The sequence below is a fragment of the Macaca mulatta genome, chromosome 16 (genome assembly GCF_049350105.2).
Source record: "Macaca mulatta isolate MMU2019108-1 chromosome 16, T2T-MMU8v2.0, whole genome shotgun sequence".
Classification (NCBI taxonomy): Eukaryota; Metazoa; Chordata; class Mammalia; order Primates; family Cercopithecidae; genus Macaca; species Macaca mulatta.
Window position 1 is genome coordinate 50,948,958 of NC_133421.1, and position 24,378 is coordinate 50,973,335.

The window sequence follows — 24,378 nt, forward strand, 5'->3', positions numbered from 1 at the left end:
GTCAAACATGGGCTTTTTAAAACTCAGGGATAGAGTCATTTTGGACAACTAAGGATTTGCCTTTAAAAACTACATTTTAAAAACCATTTTTGTTGGAATGCTTTCTAAAGTATATTCAGTATATTCAAAAATATATGACAAATATTTTTCTACCTTCTTAAACAATAGTATTATATACATCAAATCAATGATTTAGAACTCTGATTTTGATGCAGTTTTAAGGCAAGAGAACTCATTTTTCAATCAAAGTCCAAGGCAGAACCTCTGTGTAAGTAACAGAGAAATAGAGCTCCTCTACTGGTGTAGAGACATGGAGTCCAGATTATTTAGGCTTCTTCATTCCTAGGAGCCAGATATACTTCCTGAAAGTCTGGATCCTCAGTTTAAAAGACTGTCTTCAGGTTATGAAATAGTTGCCTTTTACGTGTGCGCCAAGTATGCTTTATATAAAGTTTTACTTAAATGACAAGTAGTGTTTGCAAAGGCCCAGTGAAACAGACAGGTTCTGATTCCATAGGTGGATATGTAAGTTGGTTTAACCTTTTTGAAGGACAATTTTGCAGTAGTTTTAAAATATCTATATCCTTTAAACCTGGAATTTAACTTTGAGGAGTATATTCCAAAGAGAAAACAATCAGATGTTTAAAAATATTCAACAATACAGTTATAGCTGAATAAATTACAGCATAACCATACAATGGTATATTTTATAGACAGGTAAAATCGTGTTTTTGAAAATATTCAGTCTCATTGGGAAAAATGCAAACTAAACAGTAAGATTTCTGTTTAAAACTAATTTTTGGCCGGGCGCAGTGGCTCACACCTGTAATCCCAGCACTTTGGGGGGCCGAGGCGGGCGGATCACGAGATCAGGAGATCAAGACCATCCTGGCTAACCCAGTGAAACCCCATCTCTACCAAGGACACAGAAAATTGGCTGGGTATTGTGGCAGGCGCCTGTAGTCCCAGCTACTCAGCAGGAGAATGGAGTGAACCCGGGAGGCGGAGGTTGCAGTGAGTCGAGATCGCACCACTGCACTCCGGCCTGGGCAACAGATATAGGCTCCGTCTCCAAAAAAAAAAAAAAAACAAAAAACTAGTTTTCTGTGTAAAAATAATACAAATGAGATTATCTGCATTTCAAATATAGATAAAATGCTGATGATAATGAGGGTGGGGAAAATAGTAGAAAGAAAAAGCAAGTTTTTGATTTAAACATCTTGAGTTGGGCATAACAGTGTGACATCAAATTAGAGAGGACCAGTAGACAGCTAAAAATTAAGAACTGGAGCTGGGTGCAGTGGCTCACGCCTGTAGTCTCAGCACTTTGGGAGGCTGAGGCTGGTGGATCACCTGAGGTCAGGAGTTCGAGACCAGCCTGGCCAACATGGTGAAACCCTGTCTCTACTAAAAATACAAAAAATTAGCCCACCATTGTGGCAGGTGCCTGTAATCCCAGCTACTTAGGAGGCTGAGGCAGGAAAATGGCTTGAACCTGGGAGTCGGAGGTTGCAGTAAGCCGAGATTGCACCATTGCACTCCAGCTTGGGCAACAAGAGTGAAACTCTGTCTCAAAAAACAAACAAACAAAAAACTGGAATACAGACAGTTATTCTTCTGGAGGTGATACTGGATAATTAAAACCAAGGGTGTGAGATTGCAAAAGAATTTTGAGAATATTTTAAAAGAAGAGAGCCAGGAACATAATCCTGATGAACATCTGTTTTTAGTGAGTGTGAGGAAGATGGGCCAGATAAAGAGCTTTTAGAAAGGAGAAAAACCAAGAGAAACACTCATGGAAGCCAAATGAAAATACCTTTCAGCGAAGGGATGTTGGTAAGCTAGTGTGCAGAAAGATAATGACTTTCTTTTTATTGAAAAGGCTTGCTTGGGTCCTTTTTTGTTTGTTTGCTTTTGTTGTTGTTGTTGTTGTTGTTGTTGTTGTTTTTGAGACAGAGTCTCACTCTGTTGCCCAGGCTGGAGTGCAATGGCGGGATTTCAGCTCACTGCAACCTCTGTTTCATGGGTTCAGGTGATTCTTATACCTCAGCCACCTGAGTAGCTGGGATTATAGGCGTGAATCCCTGTAATCCCAGCTAATTTTTTGTAGAGACAGGTTTCACGATGTTGGCCAGGCTTTTCTCAAAACTCCTGAGCTCAAGTGATCCACCTGCCTCGGCCTCCCGGAGTGTGCTGGGATTACAGGTGTGAGCCACTGCACCTGGCCTGCTTAGGTTTTGATGTTTATTTTTTTCTGTGTGTTTATTTCAACACGTATTTAGTGAACATTTGTCAGATTAACTTCAAATTCATGTTCTTAACCATGTAAAGGAGTATTAAAAGGTATCAGGTAATCTAGTTGAACCAGATTTTAAGGTACATATAGTGGTAAGTAGAACTAGAAAGTCGTGTTGGGTCCATTCTATGAAAGGACTTGCATGCTAGCCAGAGGAATTTATTCATAGTAGGCATGGAGAGCCATTGTTTTATTTTAGAGGTGGTTAGATTCAGACTGTATTTCAGAAAACTGACAATTCTGAGAAAATTATCAGAAATGGAAGTTCAGTCAGGGTATTACCAAGCCTAGCTAACAAAAAAATTTTTTTTGTACAGATAGGGTGTCATATGCTCCCCAGGCTGACGTTGAACTTCTGGCCTCAAGCAATTCTCTCACCTCAGCCTCCTGAAGTGCTGGGATTACAGGCGTAAGCCACTGTGCCTGGCCAGCAATACATATTTTTAATATAATGTTATATATGGCAGATTTGACAAAGTATTTGGCTTCTAGATTTTCTTTGTCGTTTTTTTCAATTATAAACATAATAAAAGCTCTGCAGAAAGTTTTAGAAAAGTGGAGAAGTTTAAAGAAGAAAGCACAAGGCAGTAGGGCAGCTTTTAAACTTTTAGAATTAAATGTGTAATTCAAATTTGAGTATGATGTGACTCAGATTCTAACTGAAGGTGTGAATAAGTTAAGATTCTTTATTTTCATCAACGGAATTTAGTGCATGTTTTATTGTTGATATCAAGTAAAGCACCCTAGCTTATTTTACACATCAAATTTGCATATATTCGTATACAAATGATTTCATGAATATTAACGTTTGTTAACATGACTTGTCAATTTCTCCGAAGCATCATATTCTCGAAAAGATAAAGACCAAAGGAAGCAGCAGGCAATGTGGCGAGTGCCCTCTGATTTAAAGATGTTAAAAAGACTCAAAACTCAAATGGCCGAAGTTCGATGTATGAAAACTGATGTAAAGAATACACTTTCAGAAATAAAAAGCAGCATTGCCGCTTCTGGAGACATACAGACAAGCCTTTTTTCTACTGACCAGGCAGCTCTGGCTGCATGTGGAACTGAAAACTCTGGCAGATTACAGGATTTGGGAATGGAACTCCTGGCAAAATCATCAGTTGCCAGTTGTTACATACGAAACTGTAAGTAATATGTTCCTAGTGTCATTTCTCCACATGTTATTTGGGAAACTAGATGACTGTTTTTTTCAAAAGAATAATATTTAAATACCTCTATTCCAGTGAATTAAGACTACAAATACATGTGACTTTTTTCCTCATCCAAAATTGATTCCGTATATTTTTACTATATAGTAGAGCTAACATTTCTTGATTGCTTACTCTGTATTTGGCAATGAACACGACAAAATTCTTACTATCATAGATCTTGTATTCTAGTAATGAGAATCAGACATTAAAATGTGTAAACAAATCAAGATCATTTCAGTGGGTAAAAGGTGCTGTGAAGGAAACAACCGAGGAGTGGGATGGGAGGAGCATATGAGACATGTTCTATTGGGGTAGTCAGAGAAAGTCTCTGTGAGGAGGCAGCCCTTGACCTGAGACCTGAAGGTTAGGAAGGTGGCAGCTATTTAGAGATCTAAGGCAAGCAGTGTTCTGGGTAAACAGAACGGAAAATGCAGAGTCACTGACACAGTATTTATTTTGCGTATTTGAAGGATTGAAGGAAAACCAGTATAGCAACGAAAGCAGAGAGAGGAGACTAGCAGGAGATGAAGTCAGAGAGAGGTAGGCAGAATTTAGATCAGGCAGAGTCTTGTAAAACCTCCAAAAGGAGTTCAAGTTTTATGATGTAAGGAGGAAGCCTCTGGAGAATAAAAATAGGGGATGTTTATAATCTGATTTACACTTTATAAAATGACTTTGCTTGTTGTGTGGAGAAGGGTCTGAAAAGGGTTGAGGACAGGAGTTGTGAGACCAGGAACAGCCTATTACATTATCTTGTGTGAAATATGATGGCATTTTCTGGAGTTATAATAGTGGATAGAAGACTTACTCACAGGCCAGCAGCCTTTCTGACTGAGGTTTCCATCTTTCTTAGTTCTCTTAAGGATGTGCTATTCTCTTCTAGATGCATAGGAGGGGAGTTAATCCAGTCTTAGATCAGCAGGGCTGAGTTCTCTCTCAGAACAATAGTTGAAAAAGCCTAAATAGAGTTTTAGGAAAAGTAAGAAACTAAGAATTATGATTAAGTTTTGGCCTAAGCAACTTAGTAGCCAGTGGTATCATTTATTGAGAAGCAAATAAGATAAGAAGCAGGTTGTGGGGCTTGGGAGGAGGTAAGGGCAGAAAGTGGGTATTCTTTTTTAAACATGTTAAATTTGAGACACCTGCTAGATATCCTAGTAAAATGTCATAGACACACGAATGGTACACAAGTTTGAAACTCAGAGAGGTCAGTGCTGGATATAAACAGTTGGGAGTCAGTAGTATTTTCTATTATTTAAATCCAGAGGACTGAATAGGTCAAGTTTGGAGGGAGTTTCAATGGAGAAGCAAAATTTTGACTCTGTGGCACTTAAACATTTAAAGGGCTGATAAATAGGAGAGGCCAGCAAGGGAAGTTGAAAGAGCAATCATTAGGGTAGGAGAAAAACTAGAAGGGATAATATGTCAAAAATCAAAAATAATGCATCTCAAGAAGTAGAGTGGTTACCCCTGTGTTAAATATCATTGAGAAGTGTCAAGGCAAGAGGCCAAGTGGCCCTTTTAAGAACCATTCCCATGGAGTAGTGTAGCAGAAGAGTGAATGAGGTCAGGGACCAGAGCGCAAATGTACAACTTCTTTAAAAGAAGTTTCACAATGAAGTAGGTAGAAGCTGGAGGAGGTGTGGGGTCAATAGTTTCTTGTTGGCAGGGGTGTCCTTTTTTGTGTCCTCTTCAATTTTTTTCATCTGTGAATTAAACCCATTTTAAAATTGGGTTGGGTTGTTTATTTGTAGTTGACTTTTAGGAGTTCTGTATATATTTTAAATATTAATCTTTTATCAATTATATGATTTGCAAATGTTTTCTCCCAGTGTGGAGGTTGCCTTTTCCCTCTGTGGATTGTGTCATTTGACATTTAAAGTTTTTAATTTAAAGAAGCACATTTTATGTGTTTTTCCTTTTGTTCCCTGTGCTTTTGGTGTCATAACCAAGAAAACATTGCCTGAATCCATTGTCATGAAGCTTTCTCCTGTTTTCTTCCAAAAGTTTTAGTTCTTGCTTTTAGTCTTACTTTTAGTCTTTCATCCATCAGGAATTAAGTTTTGTTTATGGTGTCAGGGAAGGGTCTGACTTGCCCATGGATATCCAGTTTTCCCAGCGCTATTTGTTGAAAAGACTTTTCTTTCCTCATTGAATGGTTTCAGCACCATTGTCTAAATCATTTGACCATATAGATGAGGGTCTGTTTCTAGGTTCTCTTTGTGTGTGTTGTTTATTAAAATTGGCTGTATTAGGCCGGGCGCGGTGGCTCAAGCCTGTAATCCCAGCACTTTGGGAGGCCGAGACGGGCGGATCATGAGGTCAGGAGATCAAGACCATCCTGGCTAACACGGTGAAACCCCGTCTCTACTAAAAAATACAAAAAACTAGCCAGGCGAGGTGGCGGGTGCCTGTAGTCCCAGCTACTTGGGAGGCTGAGGCAGGAGAATGGCGTGAACCCAGGAGGCGGAGCTTGCAGTGAGCTGAGATCCGGCCACTGCACTCCAGTCTGGGCGACAAAGCGAGACTCTGTCTCAAAAAAAAAAAAAAAAAAAGTTGGCTGTATTAATGTTTGATACTGATGTGAATAATCCAGTAAAGATGGGTTGGCGAGGAGATAATTGCAAAATTTATAGAATTCTCTTAATATAAGGAAGACAATTTAGTAGAATGAATAAAGGTTATGAATAGGCCATTAACATAAAAAATACAAATGTACAATAAAAATATGAAAAGATATTTGGCCTCACCTGCTATTCAAGGAAATGGTATATTAAACCAAATGGTATATTAAAACCAAAAGTAGCCGGACGCGGTGGCTCAAGCCTGTAATCCCAGCACTTTGGGAGGCCGAGACGGGCGGATCACGAGGTCAGGAGATCGAGACCATCCTGGCTAACACGGTGAAACCCCGTCTCTACTAAAAAATACAAAAATCTAGCCGGGCGAGGTGGCGGGCGCCTGTAGTCCCAGCTGCTCGGGAGGCTGAGGCAGGAGAATGGCGTAAACCCGGGAGGTGGAGCTTGCAGTGAGCTGAGATCCGGCCACTGCAGTCCAGCCTGGGCAACAGAGCAAGACTCCGTCTCAAAAAAAAAAAAAAAAAAAGTACAGCTTTTTGAGTGAACTTTCTCAAAAAGCCTTTGTTACATATTTTGCAGATACAGTCGACCCTTGAACAGCACAGGCTTGTTGTACTGTACAGGTCCACTTAATATTCGAATTTTTTTCAACCAGAGGAAGATTGAAAATACAATATTCGGGTGATGCCAAACATGCATATAGGAAGGCCAACTTTCATATAGGCAGATTCTGTAGATCTTACGGTGGGACTTCAGTTGAGGATTTTGGTGCAGGGGTCCTGGAACCAACCCCCACGTATTCCAAGGGACAGCTGTCTCTTCCCCATTGCCACCTTTTTTTCCTGCTAATCACAGAGGTTTAAAATTTTATCTTAGACATCTGTATTAATAATATTCATGGCGGCCGGGCGCGGTGGCTCAAGCCTGTAATCCCAGCACTTTGGGAGGCCGAGACGGGCGGATCACGAGGTCAGGAGATCGAGACCATCCTGGCTAACATGGTGAAACCCCGTCTCTACTAAAAAATACAAAAAACTAGCCGGGCGAGGTGGCGGGCGCCTGTAGTCCCAGCTACTCGGGAGGCTGAGGCAGGAGAATGGCGTGAACCCGGGAGGCAGAGCTTGCAGTGAGCTGAGATCCGGCCACTGCACTCCAGCCTGGGTGACAGAGCGAGACTCCGTCTCAAAAAAATAAATAAATAAATAAATAAAATAATAATAATAATATTCATGGCATTGGGGGTCTTACTGTTTTTATTTGGAAGGCTTTTTAACTCCCAAGTTAATAAAAATAACCCTTAATTTCTTCTGGTACTTTTTGTTTTCTAACTTTTTTACATATAGGTCATTAATTCATGTGAAGTTAATTTTATATGATGCTGTGTGAGGTAAGTGGAATGATGTTTTCCCCAAATGAATGAAACATGTTTTTTGAAATATGCTGCAATATGAAATCCATTCTTTATTATAGAGCAGATTCCCAAACATGGTTCTGTTTTTGAACTCATAGAGGCTGAAACAAATGAAATTGCCAGTACTCAAGTTTTGGACATACAGAAACAGCAATTTGGTATTGTTTAACCCACTATTTGTCATGTCCTCTACCAGACTAACACTTTTTTTTAACTACTGTAGTTTTATAGTTTGTAATACTATGATAGGATATGTTTATTCTGTTTTTGTTTTTCAAAATGTTATTGGTAGTTCTTGCACATTTAATCCTCCTCCAAAGTATTTTGACTGGAATTGCTTTACATTTAAAAACTAGTTTGGGGATGCTAGGCACTGTGGCTCATGCCTGTTCATCCCAGCATGATGGAATGCTGTTGGGAGAGGATGGCTTCTTGAGCCCAGGAGTTCAAGATCACATGGCAATACCTTAATCTCTACAAAAGTAAATTGTTTTGATAAGCCAGTCATGGTAGTATGTACCTGTAATCCCAGCTACTTGGGAGGCTGAGGTGGGAGGATTGCTTGAGGTCAGGAATTTCAGGTGCAGTGAGCCATGATCGTGCCACTACACTCCAATCTGGGCAAGAGTCTTTCTCTCTTAAAGAGAGAGAGATTAATTTGGGCAGTTGATACCTTTTCAGCATCAAAGCATTCATGTCTAGGAATGTGGTGCTTCTCCATTTATTCAGGTCATCTATTATATTCATATCCTTTTTTAGAATTTTCAGTTTTTTTCATGTAAGTTCTATATATGTCTTGTTGAATTCATTTCTCAACATATTATATTTCAGGTAGCTATTGTGAGTGGAATCTCTTTTTCTCTCATAGTATTTTCTAATTGTTACTGACATAAAAGACAAAAATACTGATTTTTATGTTTATTCTGTATTCAACCAATGTAACAATTTTTTTTTTGTGCGGTGGGGGATGGAGTTTCACTCTTGTTGCCCAGGCTGGAGTGCAATGGCACGATCTTGGCTCACTGCAACCTCTGCCTCTTGGGTTCAAGTGATTCTCCTTTGTCAGCCTCTCGAGTAGCTGGAATTACAGGCGCATGCCACCACGCCTGGCTAATTTTTGTATTTTTAGTAGAGACAGGGTTTCATCATATTGGTCAAACTGGTCTTGAACTCCTGACCTCAGGTGACCCTCCCATCCATCGAGCCTCCCAAAGTGCTGGAATTACAAGCATGAGCCACCGCACCTGGCCTGGTGAATTTGTTTTATTAACAGTTTTTCAATCAGTTATCTTGATTTTCTGAATATTTATATCATCAGCAGATAATCATAATTTGTTCATTCCTTTTCTGCTTACTTTTTGTATTGCATTGTCTAGGCAGCTACCTCAACAGTTTCCTAGTAACAGTGGTAGGATTTTTATAATTTTTCAACTTTATTTAGGAATTCCTTTAGTTTTTTTTCTCATTAAATTTGAGGTTTGCTATATGTTTCAATAGGTAGTTTTTTGTTTTTGTTTCTCTTTTATTTATTTATTTTTTTTGAGACAGAGTCTTGCTCCATCACCCAGGCTGGGGTGCAGTGGCCATCTCGGCTCACTGCAAGCTCTGCCTCCTGGGTTCATGCCGTTCTCCTGCCTCAGCCTCCCGAGTAGCTGGGACTACAGGTGCCCATCACCACGCCTGGCTAATTTTTTTGTATTTTTTAGTAGAGACTGGGTTTCGCCGTGTTAGCCAGGATGCTCTTGATCTTCTCACCTTATGATCTACCCACCTCGGCCTCCCAAAGTGCTGGGATTACAGGCCTGTTTCTATCAAGTTTAAAAAACTGTGTGCAATAGCTTACGCATGTAATCCCAGCACTTTGGGAGGCCGAGTCGGGCAGATCACTTGAGGCCAGGAGTTGGAGACCAGCCTGGCCAACATGGAGAAACCCCTTCTCTACTAAAAATACAAAAAAATTAGCTGGGCATTATGGCACATGCCTGTAATCCCAGCTACTCAGGAGGCCAAGGCATGAGAATCGCTTGAACCCAGGAGGTGGAGGTTGCAGTGAGCCAAGATTGTGCCACTACACTCCAGCCTGGGTGACGAGTGAGACTGCCTCAAAAAAAGGCCGGGCGCGGTGGCTCAAGCCTGTAATCCCAGCACTTTGGGAGGCCGAGACGGGCGGATCACGAGGTCAGGAGATCGAGACCATCCTGGCTAACACAGTGAAACCCTGTCTCTACTAAAAAATACAAAAAACTAGCCAGGCGAGGTGGCGGGCGCCTGTAGTCCCAGCTACTGGGGAGGCTGAGGCAGGAGAATGGCGTAAACCCGGGAGGCGGAGCTTGCAGTGAGCTGAGATCCGGCCACTGCACTCCAGCCTAGGCGACAGAGCGAGACTCCGTCCCCCCCCCCCCAAAAAAAAAAAGAAGTTAAAAAGGTACATCCTTGGCTGGGCGCGGTGGCTCACGCCTGTAATCCCAGCACTTTGGGAGGCCGAGGCGGGCGGATCACGAGGTCAGGAGATCGAGACCATCCTGGCTAACACAGTGAAACCCCGTCTCTACTAAAAATGCAAAAAATTAGCCGGGCGAGGCGGCGGGCGCCTGTAGTCCCAGCTACTCGGGAGGCTGAGGCAGGAGAATGGCGTGAACCCGGGAGGCGGAGCTTGCAGTGAGCCGAGATCGTGCCATTGCACTCCAGCCTGGGCGACTAAGCGAGACTCTGTCTCAAAAAAAAAAAAAAAAAAAAAGGTACATCCTTCTATTTCTAGTAACAACAATACCAATAATGGCTAACATTTACTGTTAACTGTGTGCCAGATATTATTCTAACTATTCTAAATCACATGCATTGACTCACTTAATCTTAACAAGAAGTCTAAGAGGTAAGGTAAGTCAGTTTCATTCCCAGTTTACAGACGAGGAAACCAAGGCAGCAGGCATTGAATAATGTTGCTAGTTTCACATTGGTAATTGGCATAGCCAAAAACTTGAACCTCAGAGCCTATACCCTTCACCCTAACACCAAACTGCCTCTTTTCTTACCACGAGAATTTCCTTTCTTTTTAAACTAAAGCTGTATAGAATTATATCAAACGTTTTGACATTTGTTAAAATGATTTACTATTTTGTTCCATTACTTTATTATCATAAAATATATTATTTTTCTAATGTTGACCATTCTTGAAATACTGGAATGTATCGTATTTAGTTTGGGCCTATAATTTAAAAAAAAATCAAAACACTGCTATATTCAGTTTGCTAATATTTTACTTAGGATCCTTGACTACATAGTCATAAGTGAAATTGATCTATTTCATTACATTATCCTTAATCCACTTTAGTTCTAATTCTGTGCTTGTTTTACAGATTAAATTCAGATGTTTTTGTTCTTTTCTATGCTATAAAATTATTTTAACTGTATGTAGTTTGCTCCTATGCTGTATTAAACTTTATGTCTGATAAATAGCATTCATAAAACTAGTATAATAACTCCTTCAGAGTTAGAACTTTAACAGCCTTTTTAATTTCTGTTGCATTTATTGATTTCCTCCTATTTTTAATTTTTTTAAAATTTTTGTGGGTACATTTTAGGTATATATATTTATAGGATATATGAGATATTTTGATACAGGCTTACAATGCATAATAATCACATCAGGGTAAATAGAGTATCCATCATCTCAAGCATTTATCCTTTGTGTTGAAACAATCCAATTGTACTCTTTTAGTTATTTTTAGAAGTACAATAAATTATTGTAGACTGTAGTCACCCTGTTGTACTAACAAATACTAGATCTTATTCATTCTATCTAACTATATTTTTGTGCCCATTAACCATCCTCCCCAGTCACCCGCTACACTCCCTAGTCTCTGGTAACCATTGCTTTATTATCTTGAGTTGAGTTGTTTTAATTTTTAGCCCCCACAAATAAGTGAGAATGTGTGAAGTTTGTCTTTCTGTGCCTACTTATTTCACTTAACATAATGATTCTAGTTCCACCCACGTTGTTGCAAATGACAGGATCTCATTCCTTTTTTATGGCTGAATAGTATTCCATGTGTATATGTACCACATTTTCTTTTTTCTTTTTTTTTTTTTGAGATGGAGTCTCACTCTGTTGCCCAGGCTGGAGTGCAGTGGCACAATCTCGGTTCACTGCAACCTCTGCCTCCTGGGTTCAAGTGATTCTCCTGCCTCAGCCTCCCAAGTAGCTGGGACTACAGGCATGTGCCACCATATCCAGCTAATTTTTTTGTATTTTTTAGTATAGATGGGGTTTTATCATGTTGGTCAGGCTGGTCTCGAACTCCTGACCTCAAATGATCCACCTGCCTCGGGCTTCCAAAGTGCTAGGATTACAGGCGTGAGCTACCATGCCCAACCCACATTTTCTTTATCCATTTGTCTATGGATCTTAGGTTGCCTCCAAACCGTGGTTATTGTGAATAGTGCTGTAGTAAACATGGGACAGCAGATATCTCTTTGATATACTAATTTGCTTTCTTTTGGGTATATAATCAGCAGTGGGATTGCTGGATCATATGGTAGATCTATTTTTAATTTTTTTGAGGAACCTCCAAACTGTTTTCCGTAGTGGTTTTACTAACTTGCATTCCCATCAATGGTGTATGAGAGTTGCCTTTTCTCTACATCTTCACCAGCATTTGTTATTGCCTGTGTTTTGAATAAAAGCCATTTTAACTCGGATGAGATGGTATCTTATTGTAGTTTTGATTTGAATTTCTCTGATGATAAGTGATGTTGAGCACTTTTTTCATATGCCTGTTTGCTATTTGTATGTCTTCTTTTGAGAAATATCTATTAAGATTTTTTGCCCATTTTTAATCAGATTATTAAATTTTTTCCTGTAGAGTTGTTTTAGATCCTGGTCATTAATCTCTTGTCAGATGTGGTTTTCTCATACTTCTGCTGCTACCTAAGTCAGTTACTATAGTTTTTCAAGAAAAACTGATTATATTTGGGTCTTTAAATTTATTGACGTACAGTCATTTATTCTGTTTTCTGAAATTTTTAAAACTTCTCGTGCATGTGGGGTGTTAACTTCTTTTTCACTTATTTTATTGCTTACTTGTGGTTTTTTTTTTTCTCCTTTGATTTCACCTGCTCAAGGGGTTTGCTAATTTTGTTCATTTCCTCAAAGACTAAGTTCTTAGATTCATTTCATACATTCTCTTTTACCATTTCATTATATTTCTGCTTTTGTCTTTGTTAATACTTTTTTTGAGACAGAGTCTCACTCTGTCCGCCAGGCTGGAGTATAGTGACGCAATCTTGGCTCACTGCAACCTCCATCTCCTGGGCTCAAGCAATTCTCTTGCCTCAGCCTCCCGAATAGCTGGGATTACAGGTGTGTGCCACCATGCCTGGCTAATTTTTGCATTTTTAGTAGAGACGGGATTTCACCATGCTGGCCAGGCTGGTCTCAAACTCCTGACCTCAGGTAATCCACCCACTTTGGCCTCCCAACGTTCTGGGATTACTGGCACGAGCCACTGCGCCTGGCCTATTAACGCTTTTTTCCTTAACTGATAATTCATTTATCCTTTTAGTGGAGAAACTGGTCGTCATTTTTCCTAAGTCTAGAACATTTATCTAAGTCTAAGAACATTTTCATTAACTCTCTCCCTAGAGCTCCAAACCCAAAGAGTCATTCCCCATCTTCCCCTCCTCCTATCTTCTGGTGACCACTAATCTACTTATTCTCTATGGATTTTTCTTCTTCTGGATTTTTTTTTGAGATGGAGTCTCGCTCTGTCGCCCAGGCTGGAGTGCAGTGGCACAATCTTGGCTCACTGCAAGCTCCGCCTTCTGGGTTCATGCCATTCTCCTGCCTCAGCCTCCCGAGGAGCTGGGACTACGGGTGTGCACCACCAGGTCCAGCTAATTTTTGTATTTTTAGTAGAGACGAGGTTTCACCATGTTGGCCAGGATGGTCTTGATCTCTTGACTTCATGCTCCGCCCACCTTGGCCTCCCAAAGTGCTGGGATTACAGATGTGAGCCACCGCGCCCAGCCTGGACTTTTCATATAAATAGACTCATAACATATGAGGTCTTATGTCTGGCTTATTTCACTTAACACAGCCCTTTCAAGGTTCATCCATATTGTGACATATATTTATTCCTTTTTATGGCTGCATGATATTTTATTGTATGGCTGTACTACATACTATTTATCCACTCATTAGTTGATGGATATTTGGGTTGTTTCTACTTTTTGGTCATTATCAGTAGTGCTGCTATGAACATTCATGTACGGGTTTTTGTTTGGACATATGGTTTTGTTTGAGTATATACTTAGAAGTGGAATTAATGGGTTACATGGCAACTGTGTTTAACTTTTTGAGGAACTACCAGTGCCAGAATATTTTCCAAAGTAGCTACATCATTTTATATTCCCAGCAACAGTATATGAGGGCTCCAGGTTTTCCACACCATTGGCAGCACTCGTTATTGTCCCCTTTTTTTCTTTGCCCATTGCATTGTCTTGGCATCCTTGTCAAAAATCAGTGGACCATAAATGTAAGGGTTTGTTTCTAGACTCTCAGTTCCGTTTTGATGATATATATGTGTACATGGCAGTACCACAGTCTTGATTACTGTAGTTACAGTAACTTTTGAAATCAGAAGTGAGTGTTCCATTTAAGACTATTTTGGGTATTGTGGGTCTCTTACATTTTCAAATAGATTTTAGGATTAGCTTGTCAATTTCTGCAAAAAAAAAAAAAAAAAAGAAACAACTATGATTTTTATAGAAATTGTGTTGAATCTGTAGATCAATTTTAAGAATATTGCTTTGTTAACAGTATTAAGTGTTCCAATCAGGATGAACACAGGATGTCTTTGCTGTTGTCTCTATTTTCTTTCAACAATGTGTGGTGGTTTTCAGTGAACAAGTCTCACATTTCTTTTGTTAAATAAATTCCTAAGTATTTTAATTGTATTTTATGCTATTAAAAATGAAATTGTTTTGTTAACTTCATTCTCACATTATCTGCTAGTGCAGAGAAATACAGTAAGTTATTTTGTCTTATATCCTGCAACCTTGCTAAACCTGTTTATTATCTATTAATGGATTTCTTCTGCTTTTTTTAAATTCTTTTTTACAATTTTATTTTTGTTCTTTTTTAAAAATTTATTTTTAAAAGAGATTTATTTAACTCACAGATTTGCAGGCTGAATTCAAGGGCAGGTCCCTGCCTTCTGGCAATAGCATTCTTGCTTGTTTATTTTTATTGTTTTCCTGGCTTTTGAATCTATGCATATTAGGTCATATAGTCCCTTTTTTTTGCTAATTAATTCATTTTAAGGCTATACATTTTCTTTTCACTACTGGTTGGGCGACAGACATTTTGATTTGAAGTACCGTGATTGTAATTTGTTTCTAACTCAGCATTGATTTTCTTTTTAATCCAATAATACTTAACAATTTCTGGCTGGGCGCGGTGGCTCAAGCCTGTAATCCCAGCACTTTGGGAGGCCAAGATGGGTGGATCACGAGGTCAGGAGATCGAGACCATCCTGGCTAACACGGTGAAACCCCGTCTCTACTAAAAAAATACAAAAAACTAGCCAGGCGAGGTGGCGGGCGCCTGTAGTCCCAGCTACTCGGAAGGCTGAGGCAGGAGAACGGCGTAAACCCGGGAGGCGGAGCTTGCAGTGAGCTGAGATCGCGCCACCGCACTCCATCCTGGGCGACGGAGCGAGACTCTGTCTCAAAAAAAAAAAAAAAAAAAAAACAATTTCCATATGTTTGATGGGTTATATTTTTGTTTAACTGCATTGAAATTTGTATGATTTTTCTTATGGAGCTCACAGATAATCTTTTAAGTTAAGATTTTACGGGCTGGGTGTGGTTGGCGCATGTCTGTAATCCCAGCACTTTGGGAGGCTGAGGCAGGTGGATCACCTGAGGTCAGGTGTTCGAGACCAGCCTGGCCAACATGACAAAACTCTGTCTCTGCTAAAAATACAAAAATTAGCTGGGCATGGTGACAGCTGCCTGTAATCTCAGCTACTCGGGAGGCTGAGGCAGGAGAATTGCTTGAACCCAGGAGGTGGAGGTTGTAGTGAGCCAAGATTGCTCCATTGCACTCCAGCCTAGGCAACAAGAGCAAGACTCCGTCTGAAAAAACAAAGATTCTGCTCCACAAGCAACAAGATGGGAATGTTTTATAACCAGTTGGGGCTACAGAATGTTTTTTATTTTTAGACAGTAGAGAGAACAGCTTCCATGCAAGGTAAGATTAAAACTTTTTCTGACGGACTAAATAGTAAGTTTTATGCTGTTGTATCCTATTCAGAGGTGTTCTTAAATGTCTTTGCAGCCACAAATAAGAAGAGTAATTCGCCCAAGCCAGCTCGATCCAGTGTAGCAGGTAGTCTATCACTTCGAAGAGCAGTGGACCCTGGAGAGAGTAGTCGTTCAAAGGGAGACTGTCAGACTCTGTCTGAAGGTAAATTTGAGGGATTCAGAATGTACTTTTAGTGGGGTAGATATTTATTACCTGAAATTGATGTTATCATGGAGCTTTAGATCTTGAAGGGTACCAAAAATGCTAACGTTGGATTTGAAAGTTTCTTTTTTTGAAACAGGGTCTCACTTTGTCACCCAGGCGGGAGTGCAGTGGTGCGATCTTGGCTCACCGCGGCCTCGACCGGTGGTTTAAGCGATCCTCCTGCCTCAGCCCCACCAAGTAGCTGGGACTACAGGTGTGCACCACTATGCCTGGCTAATTTTTGTGTTTTTTATAGAGACAGGTTGCCCCGGTTGGTCTTAAACTCCTGAGCTCAAGCAATCCTCCTACCTCAACCTCCCAAAGTGCTAGGATTACAGGAATGAGCCCCACCACACCTGGCCCGAAAGTTTCTTGATCTCACAACAGAACAGACCCTTAACATACAGCCATTAGACTATGTATTCTAAACTCCTTGATTTTATTTATTTTTTATTTTTGTTGTTTTCCTGAGATAGAGTCTTGCTCTGTTTTCTAGGCTAGGGATGCAGTGGTGCAATCATAGCTCACTACAGCCTTGACCTCCCAGACAAAAGTGATCCTTCCACCTCAGCCTCCCAAGTAGCTGGGACCACAGACACAGATACATGCAGCCGTACCTGGCTTTTTTTTTTTTTTTTTTTTTTTAATTTTTTTTTTTTACCAAGACAGGGTTTCGCTACATTGCCCAGGCTGGTCTTGAACTTCTGAGCTCAAACAGTCTTCCTGTCTCAGCCTGCCAAAGTGTAAAATTACAGGTATGAGCCACAACACTTGGCCTGGACTCCTTAATTTTAAATGCCTGGCATAAAAATAAATGGGATATGTTTCAAAATTATTTTTGAAGTGTTTTTTTCTTGTTTGAGATGGAGTTTTTTGCTCTTGTTGCCTAGGCTGGAGTGCAATGGTACAATCTTGGCTCACCACAACCTCCGCCCCCCGTGTTCAAGTGATTCTCCTGCCTCAGTCTCCCGAGTAACTGGGACTACAAGTACACGCCACCACGCCCAGCTAATTTTTGTATTTTTAGTAGAGACAGGGTTTCACCACGTTGGCCAGGCTGACCTTGAACTCCTGACCTTAGGTGATCCATCCGCCTTGGCCTCCCAGAGTGCCAGGATTACAGGCATGAGCCACCACGCCCGGCCTATTTTTGAAGTTTTTATGTAGTTTTAAAATTAACATATATAGTGAGATTTTCTAATATAACTGAGAGAGACCTTCCATGTTTATTTGCCTTCTTTCTGATTATCCCTCCTTTTTTTTTTTTTTTTTTTTTTTTTTGAGTCTTGCTCTGTTGTCTAGGCTGGAGTGTAGTACAATCTCAGCTCACCGCAACCTCCGCCTCCCAGGTTCAAGTGATCCTCGTGTCTCAGCCTCCCAAGTAGCTGAGATTACAGGTGCACACCATCATACCCAGTTAATTTTTGTATTCCCTCTTCCTTTTTTTGAAGGCTCCCCAGGAAGCTCTCAGTCTGGGAGCAGGCACAGTTCTCCCCGAGCCTTGATACATGGCAGTATTGGTGATATTCTGCCAAAAACTGAAGACCGGCAGTGTAAAGCTTTGGATTCAGATGCTGTTGTGGTTGCAGTTTTCAGTGGCTTGCCTGCTGTTGAGAAAAGGAGAAAAATGGTCACCTTGGGGTAAATTAAGTTGTTTTGTATATGTAATGGTATAATAGCTAATAGCTTTGTTTGGAACTTTAAGTTTGCATCATGATGAACAAATTAATTTCTACCTTGTTAATTTTTTAGTGGACAGAAAATACATTTATTGCACTAAATTTTAACTTTTTTTTTTTTTTTTTTTTTTTAACAGAGCCTCGCTCTGTCACCCAGGCTGAAGTGCAGTGGCGTTATCTCAGCTCACTGCAACCTCTGCCTCCCGGGTTTGAGCGATTCTCCTGCATCAGCCTCCCAAGTAGCTGGGATTACAGGTGCCCACCACCACACCTTGCTAATTTTTGTACTTTTAGTAGAGACAAAGTTTCGCCATGTTGGCCAAGCTGGTCTTGAACTCCTGAGACCTCAAGTGATATGCCCACCTTGGCCTCCCAGAGTGTTGGGATTACAGGCCTGAGCCACTGCACCTGCCCTAAATTTTAACTTTTTAAAATATCAGAGATTTCACTTTTTTTTTTAACGGGATGAGATAGTACTTTTTTTAAATGGGATGAGATAGTACTGGAAGTTTAGTTTAGATATGTTGGAGCTCATTTTCAGAGTTAGAGCTCATTTTCACAATGATACGTAACCTTATCTGAACTCTGCCTTGTAAATTTGTGTGTGGGGGGGGAAGGTTGTCAGCTGTTTTTGGTTTTTATTTTTTTTTTTCAGTCTACACTTGTCAAAAATGTTAGTGTTGGGCTATATTACATGTCACAGGCATTTATATATATTTTGTATGAAACAAAGCACTTACAGCAACTTTAACACTGCTTTTCTGCTTTTATCTCACCTTTCTTCTCTCCTCTTATCAAAGTATCCTCAAAACTTATAGTTGGAATTTTCCAAAAGGATATATAGTAGTTAACACCTTTATCTCTCCCCTAAGAGACATAAACTCAAATCCCAGGCATGGCAATTAAACTTCCATCTATTCAAAAGATAGAGTGATTATGGATATTGGCTATGGATGTGGCAGATCATGAGCCATTAATATCCATCTGCTTATCTATTTTATGGATATTAAACCTATTTCTAAATTTAAACAATGAAATAGTTCTATTTTGGAGACTCTGAAAAGAATTTTACCTCAATTGGAGAAAGATTAACACCCTTTAATTTCACTTAATTTTATATAGTCAAGGTGTCTGGCTCATTACCAAAACTACAAGATTGGCTGGTGGTTTAGCTTTCCTTTGTGGCTCAAGTTTCAGTAGTAGAAAGATGTTAAAATCACTGGAGATTATCTTGTCTTCCCTACCTACTACCTAGCCTGATGTTTTATACATTTCTTCAAATTAAAGCTGCAACTAGCTTTTATATTGTATTTGCTATGGAGATATTTTTATCTGCCTTTAGTCATCACAGTTAAATATACATGAACTTAGTTTTTTTTTTCTAGAGTGTAAAATCCTGTACAAGTGTCTGCAGCTCTTAGCCATGATCCTCATTTTGCAGTTGATTTTATCTGCCAGATTGGTTCATGTGGATGCTGTCCAGCTCATGTCTTTTTTTTCCCTGCCTGATTTAAAGTAGTGTAAGCAAAAAGTTTAAATACTGATGAAAGGCTGGGCACAGTGGCACACACCTGTAATCTCAGCACTTTTGGAGGCTAAGGTGGGAGGATTGCCTGAGCCCAGGAATTTGAGAACAGCCTTGGCAACATAGCAAGACCTTGCCTCTGTTTATTTTTTAAATAAAAATAAATATTAAATACTAATGATAAGTGTTTCAAAATGAAAGGAAAAAAGAATAAGTGAAAAGTTTCCCATCCTTATCTCCCACAACCTAGTTTTCCAACCCCTTGCCCCACACACATTCATGCTGTTCTTTATTTTTCATGTATGCTGTGTCTTCTCAGTTTTTGTGTATATTTAAGGAACTGTGACTATGTAGCTTTTTTAATACAAAAGGTGTACTTTGATTTCTCATTCAATAATATCTCTCAGGCCAGGCACCGTGGCTCACACCTGTAAACCCCAACACTTTGGGAGGCTGAGGTGGTCAGATCACTTGAGGTCAGGAGTTCGAGACCAGCCTGGCCATGATGGTAAAACACTGTCTCTACTAAAAACAAAGTACAAAAATTGTCGGCGTCATGCTGGGCACCTGTAATCCCAGCTACTTGCAAGGCTGAGGCAGGAGAATCGCTTAAGCCCAGGAGGCAGAGGTTGCAGTGAGCTGAGATCACATCACTACACGCTAGCCTGGGTGACCGACTGAGACTCCATCTCAAATAATAGTAATAATAATATATCTTAAAAGTCTTTCCCTCTTAGAACATATTATTTAAAACTTCCATTTATATTTATAAGTTAAAATTTTATTGAGCTAATTATAGATTCACATGCAGTTGTAAGAAATAATGCAGAGACATCTTGTGTACTTTTCTCCCCAGTAACATTTTGCAAAACTGTAGTACAGTGTCACAACCAGGATACTAACATTGATACAATCCACCATTTCATAACTTTTTTTGTGAATGTTAAGTGACATTTTTTTATTTAATTTTATTTTTTATTTATTTTTTTTGAGACAGAGTCTTGCTCTGTCGCCCAGGCTGCAGTGCAGCAGTGCAATCTCGGCTCACTGCAACCTCTGCCTCCTGGGTTCAAGCAGTTCTCTGCCTCAGCCTCCCAAGTAGCTGGGATTACAGGCGCCCACCACCACACCTGGCTAATTTTTGTATTTTTAGTAGAGACAGAGCTTCACCATCTTGTCCAGGCTGGTCTTGAACTCTTACCTCAGGTGATCCACCCGCCTTGGCCTCCCAAGGTGCTGGGATTACAGGCATGAGCCACTGCGCCCGGCCCTTAATGAAATATTTTAAGATAAAATTTGAAATTTATTGTTAAACACCAGAGACGTACCCTACTTAGTTTGGTGCTCAGTTCAAAAAGAAAATATAGATTATTGTGTCACTTACTAGTTACATAAAAATACCAAGTTGTTTTCTTCTTTGAGGGCTAATGCTAAAGGAGGTCATCTGGAAGGACTGCAGATGACTGATTTGGAAAATAATTCTGAAACTGGAGAGTTACAGCCTGTACTACCTGAAGGAGCTTCAGCTGCCCCTGAAGAAGGTAAGGAATGATAAACTTACAAGTAAGCAGGAAATGAGAATTCTGTCCCTTTTTTGGTGGTGGGTGGTGGTGGTGGTGGTGGTGGTGGTGGTAGTCGTAGTGGTAGTGATAGGGATAGGGAGTGGTTGGTTTAATGGAAACATTACTGAGATCTGCTATTCGACATGCTTGATCTGAACACAACATTCCTTGTACCACTGAATTTGATTTGCTAAGATGTTAAATACAGAGGAAGGCAAAATGAGTAAGTTACTACATAAAAGGACAGGCCTTACTAGAACAGGCATTTGTATGGGGAAAATATCTGCATATAGTTCATCTGTTCAGTCAATAAATATATTAAGGCACCTACATACCATGCATTGAATTTTTGCTAGATTTATTAATATAAAGTTGAATTAGATCTGTTCACAATCTAATGGGGAAGATGTGCCCCAGAACGACTAATTAGAATAGTAAATGTTAAGTATTTTTTAGTCAGTCTTAATTAGTGTCTGCAGATTGCTTTTTTTCTTCTTAAAGAAGCATTCCAGGTTTTGACCATTTTTTAAATCCCATATGATGACTGACTTCAGCTTTTTCTCAGATATACTTTCTAATGTTTCCTTTGAATATTCTTCCAAGTTCATTATTGTTTATCTAAAAGCATAGAAGACATTTTGCAATTTGGGGCAACAGAGGTGCTTGGAACAAGGCTATGTGTATTGCCCTTGCTGTGTCCTGTATAAATTGGTAGAAAAGAATGTCCTCTCTTAATGATATTTGGCCTTGTAATTTTTTCATTTCTTAGTGAAACTCTGCCACCTTCCACCTCTGCACTCATTTGAATTTCAATGATTGATGAATTGTAGCTCAAAGCATACGTGCAGGTGCCAGCATCTACTCAGCTGCCCTAAGAAGAGGGTGTGTGGGTGGTGGCATTTTCAGGTTTCTCAGTTAAAGAACACTAAACATTTTGGTTTTCTTAGTTGGTGCTCCTGTAGTGGGCAGCATTATTTCAGTAGAAGAGATTAAATAGAAAAGATTTTTGTAAATGATGTGTTTATTGTTAAAACATCAGGAAAGAAATATTATGATTGATGATCTTTATAGAACAGGCCTGTGGGGAATAACTTTCTGTTGTTTTTTGTTTCCCCCAAGACGGAGTCTAGCTCTGTCACACAGGCTGGAGTGCAGTGGCGCAATCTTGGCTCACTGCAATCTCCAACTCCCGGGTTCAAGTGATTCTCCTTTCTCAGCCTCTGTGTAGCGGGGATTACAGGTCCTGCCAACATGCCCGGCTAATTTTTGTATTTTTAGTAAGAGACGGTATTTCACTGTGTTGGCCAGGCTGGTCTCAAACTCCTGACCTCATGATCCACTCGCCTTGGCCTCCCAAAGTGCTGGCATTACAGGCGTGAGCCACTGTGCCCGACCGGGGAATAGTTTCTGTGTGTCTCCATACATACTGGATTGTAGTAGCTTAAATTACTACAGAATATACTGGAATTACATTTTTCTTCCACCAAGCGCAGTGGCTCATGCCTGTAATCCCAGTACTTTGGGAGGCTGAGGCAGGCAGATTACTTGAAGTCGGGAGTTCGAGACCAGCCTGGCAAAAATAGTGACACCTCATCTCTACTACATATACAAAAATTAGCCAGGTGTGGTAGCAGACACCTGTAATCTCAGCTAGTCGGGAGGCTAACGCAGGAGAATTGCTTGAACCAGGAGGCAGAGGTTGCAGTGAGCCAAGATCACGCCACTGCACTCCAGCCTGGATGACAGGGTGAGACTCTATCTCAAATGACAATAATAAGCTCATTTTTTTCATGCAACATTTATGAAATGCTTCTCATTTACCGGATGTTGTATTTGATGCCAGTGATAAAATTCCTGAACTTACCTATCTAGTTCAGACTCTCCACCTTGGCACCAATTGCCATTTAGACCACGTAATTCTTTATTTTACAGGGGCTGTTCTCTGCATTGTGGAATGTTTAGCAGCATCCTCAGCTTTTAACCGCTAGATACCAGTAGTGTTTCCCTCCTGTTACAACAACCAAAAATGTCTCCAGACATTGCCAAATGTTTCCTGGGAGGCAAAATCATCCCCAGTCACGAACCAATAGTTAAACTAAATAATTCTCAACCAGAGGTGACCACTCCTTGAGAATCACTTGCCAGAGTGGGCCACAGTTACTAATAGAAATAAGTTATAGCTCTCAGGTGTGCTAGTATGTGTGGTGGTAGTGGTAGGAGGGTGGCAAGGAGAGCAGTTGAAAACCAGTTGTTAGGTGTGGGAGGAGACTGATAGCCAGTTATAATTTAGGATGATGAGTGCTGTGATAAGGTATTTAGGCAGCTCAAAAATGAGATATGTAATAAAAATAATAGATAATACTAAGTTCTTAATATGTTAAAGACTTTACCAGTATTGTGTTATTCTCAAAATAACTCTACATGGTAGTTGCTTTTGTTAACCTAGTTTTACAGGTGAGTGAGTAAGGTGAGTAACCTTACTCAGAGTCACAGGGTTATAAATTGAAAGGCTGGGGCCGGGCGCAGTGGCTCATGCCTGTAATCCCAGCACTTTGGGAGGCTGAGGAGGGTGGATCACCTGAGGTCAGAAGTTCAAGACCAGCCTGATCAACATGGTGAAACCCTGTCTCTACTAAATATACAAAAATTAGACAGGCGTGGTGGCGGTCACCTGTAATCCCAGCTACTTGGGAGGCTGAGGCAGGAGAATCGCTTGATCCAGGGAGGCAGAGGTTGCAGTGAGCCGAGATCGCATCATTGTGCTCCAGCCTGGGCAACAAGAGCGAAACTTCGTCCCCCCCCCAAAAAAAAGAAAAGAAATTGGAAGGCTGAGCACGTTGGCTCATGCCTGCAAATCCCAGCACTTTGGGAAGGCCGATCACCTGAGGTCAGGAGTTTGAGACTAGCCTGGCCAACATGGTGAAACTCCATCTCTACTAAAAATAGAAAAATCAGCCGGGCATGGTAGCACGCTCCTATAATCCCAGCTACTCAAGAGGCTGAGGCAGGAGAATCGCTTGAACCCGGGAGGCGGAGGTTTCAGTGAGCCAAGATTGTGACCGTTGCATGTCAGCCTGGGCGACAGAGCGAGACTGTCTCAAAAAAAAAAAAAATAGAAAAGAAAAAAAAGAAATTAGAAGAGCTAGAATTTGAACCTAGAGCCAGTGCTCTTAACTGTCGCCTCTCGCTGCTAACCTAGTCCCTAATTCACCCTTGGAAAGATCATCCTAAGGGATGAGTAGAAGTTAGCCAGATGAAGACTGGTGAAAGAGAGACCCAGAAGGGAGACAGAGGCCAGATCATGAAGAGTTACTTGGAATATCCCAGCTAGAATTTGAACTTTGTCATTTGAATAGGATCTAAGTTAGAAGTGACACTTTAACATTTCTACTGTAGCTGCATTGTGGAGAATGGATTTGGGGGTGGGAATAGCGTATGTGGAACTAGGGGCAGGAAAATTGGTAAGAAGCATGGTTAATTTAAATGAAATGATTTGGACTTCTTTATTTTTAATTTTTTATAGAGACTTGTTCTTGCTCTGTTGCTCAGACTGGTCTTAAACTCCTGGGCTCAAATGATCCTTCTGCCTCAGCTTCTCAGAGT

General features: G+C 40.4%; 1 protein-coding gene across 35 annotated transcripts in view; it reads left to right on the top strand.

Moving 5' to 3' along the window:
• TRIM37 (tripartite motif containing 37) overlaps positions 1-24,378 on the top strand; it is a 125,004-nt gene that overhangs the window by 74,057 nt on the left and 26,569 nt on the right. For 25 of the 35 annotated variants that reach the window (XM_015119114.3, XM_077968953.1, XM_077968949.1 and 22 more), the window contains 4 exon segments: positions 3,136-3,444; positions 15,839-15,967; positions 17,461-17,650; positions 20,636-20,754. In XM_015119114.3, the coding sequence (XP_014974600.2) occupies positions 3,136-3,444; positions 15,839-15,967; positions 17,461-17,650; positions 20,636-20,754 (747 nt within the window). 35 annotated transcript variants of the gene reach the window in all.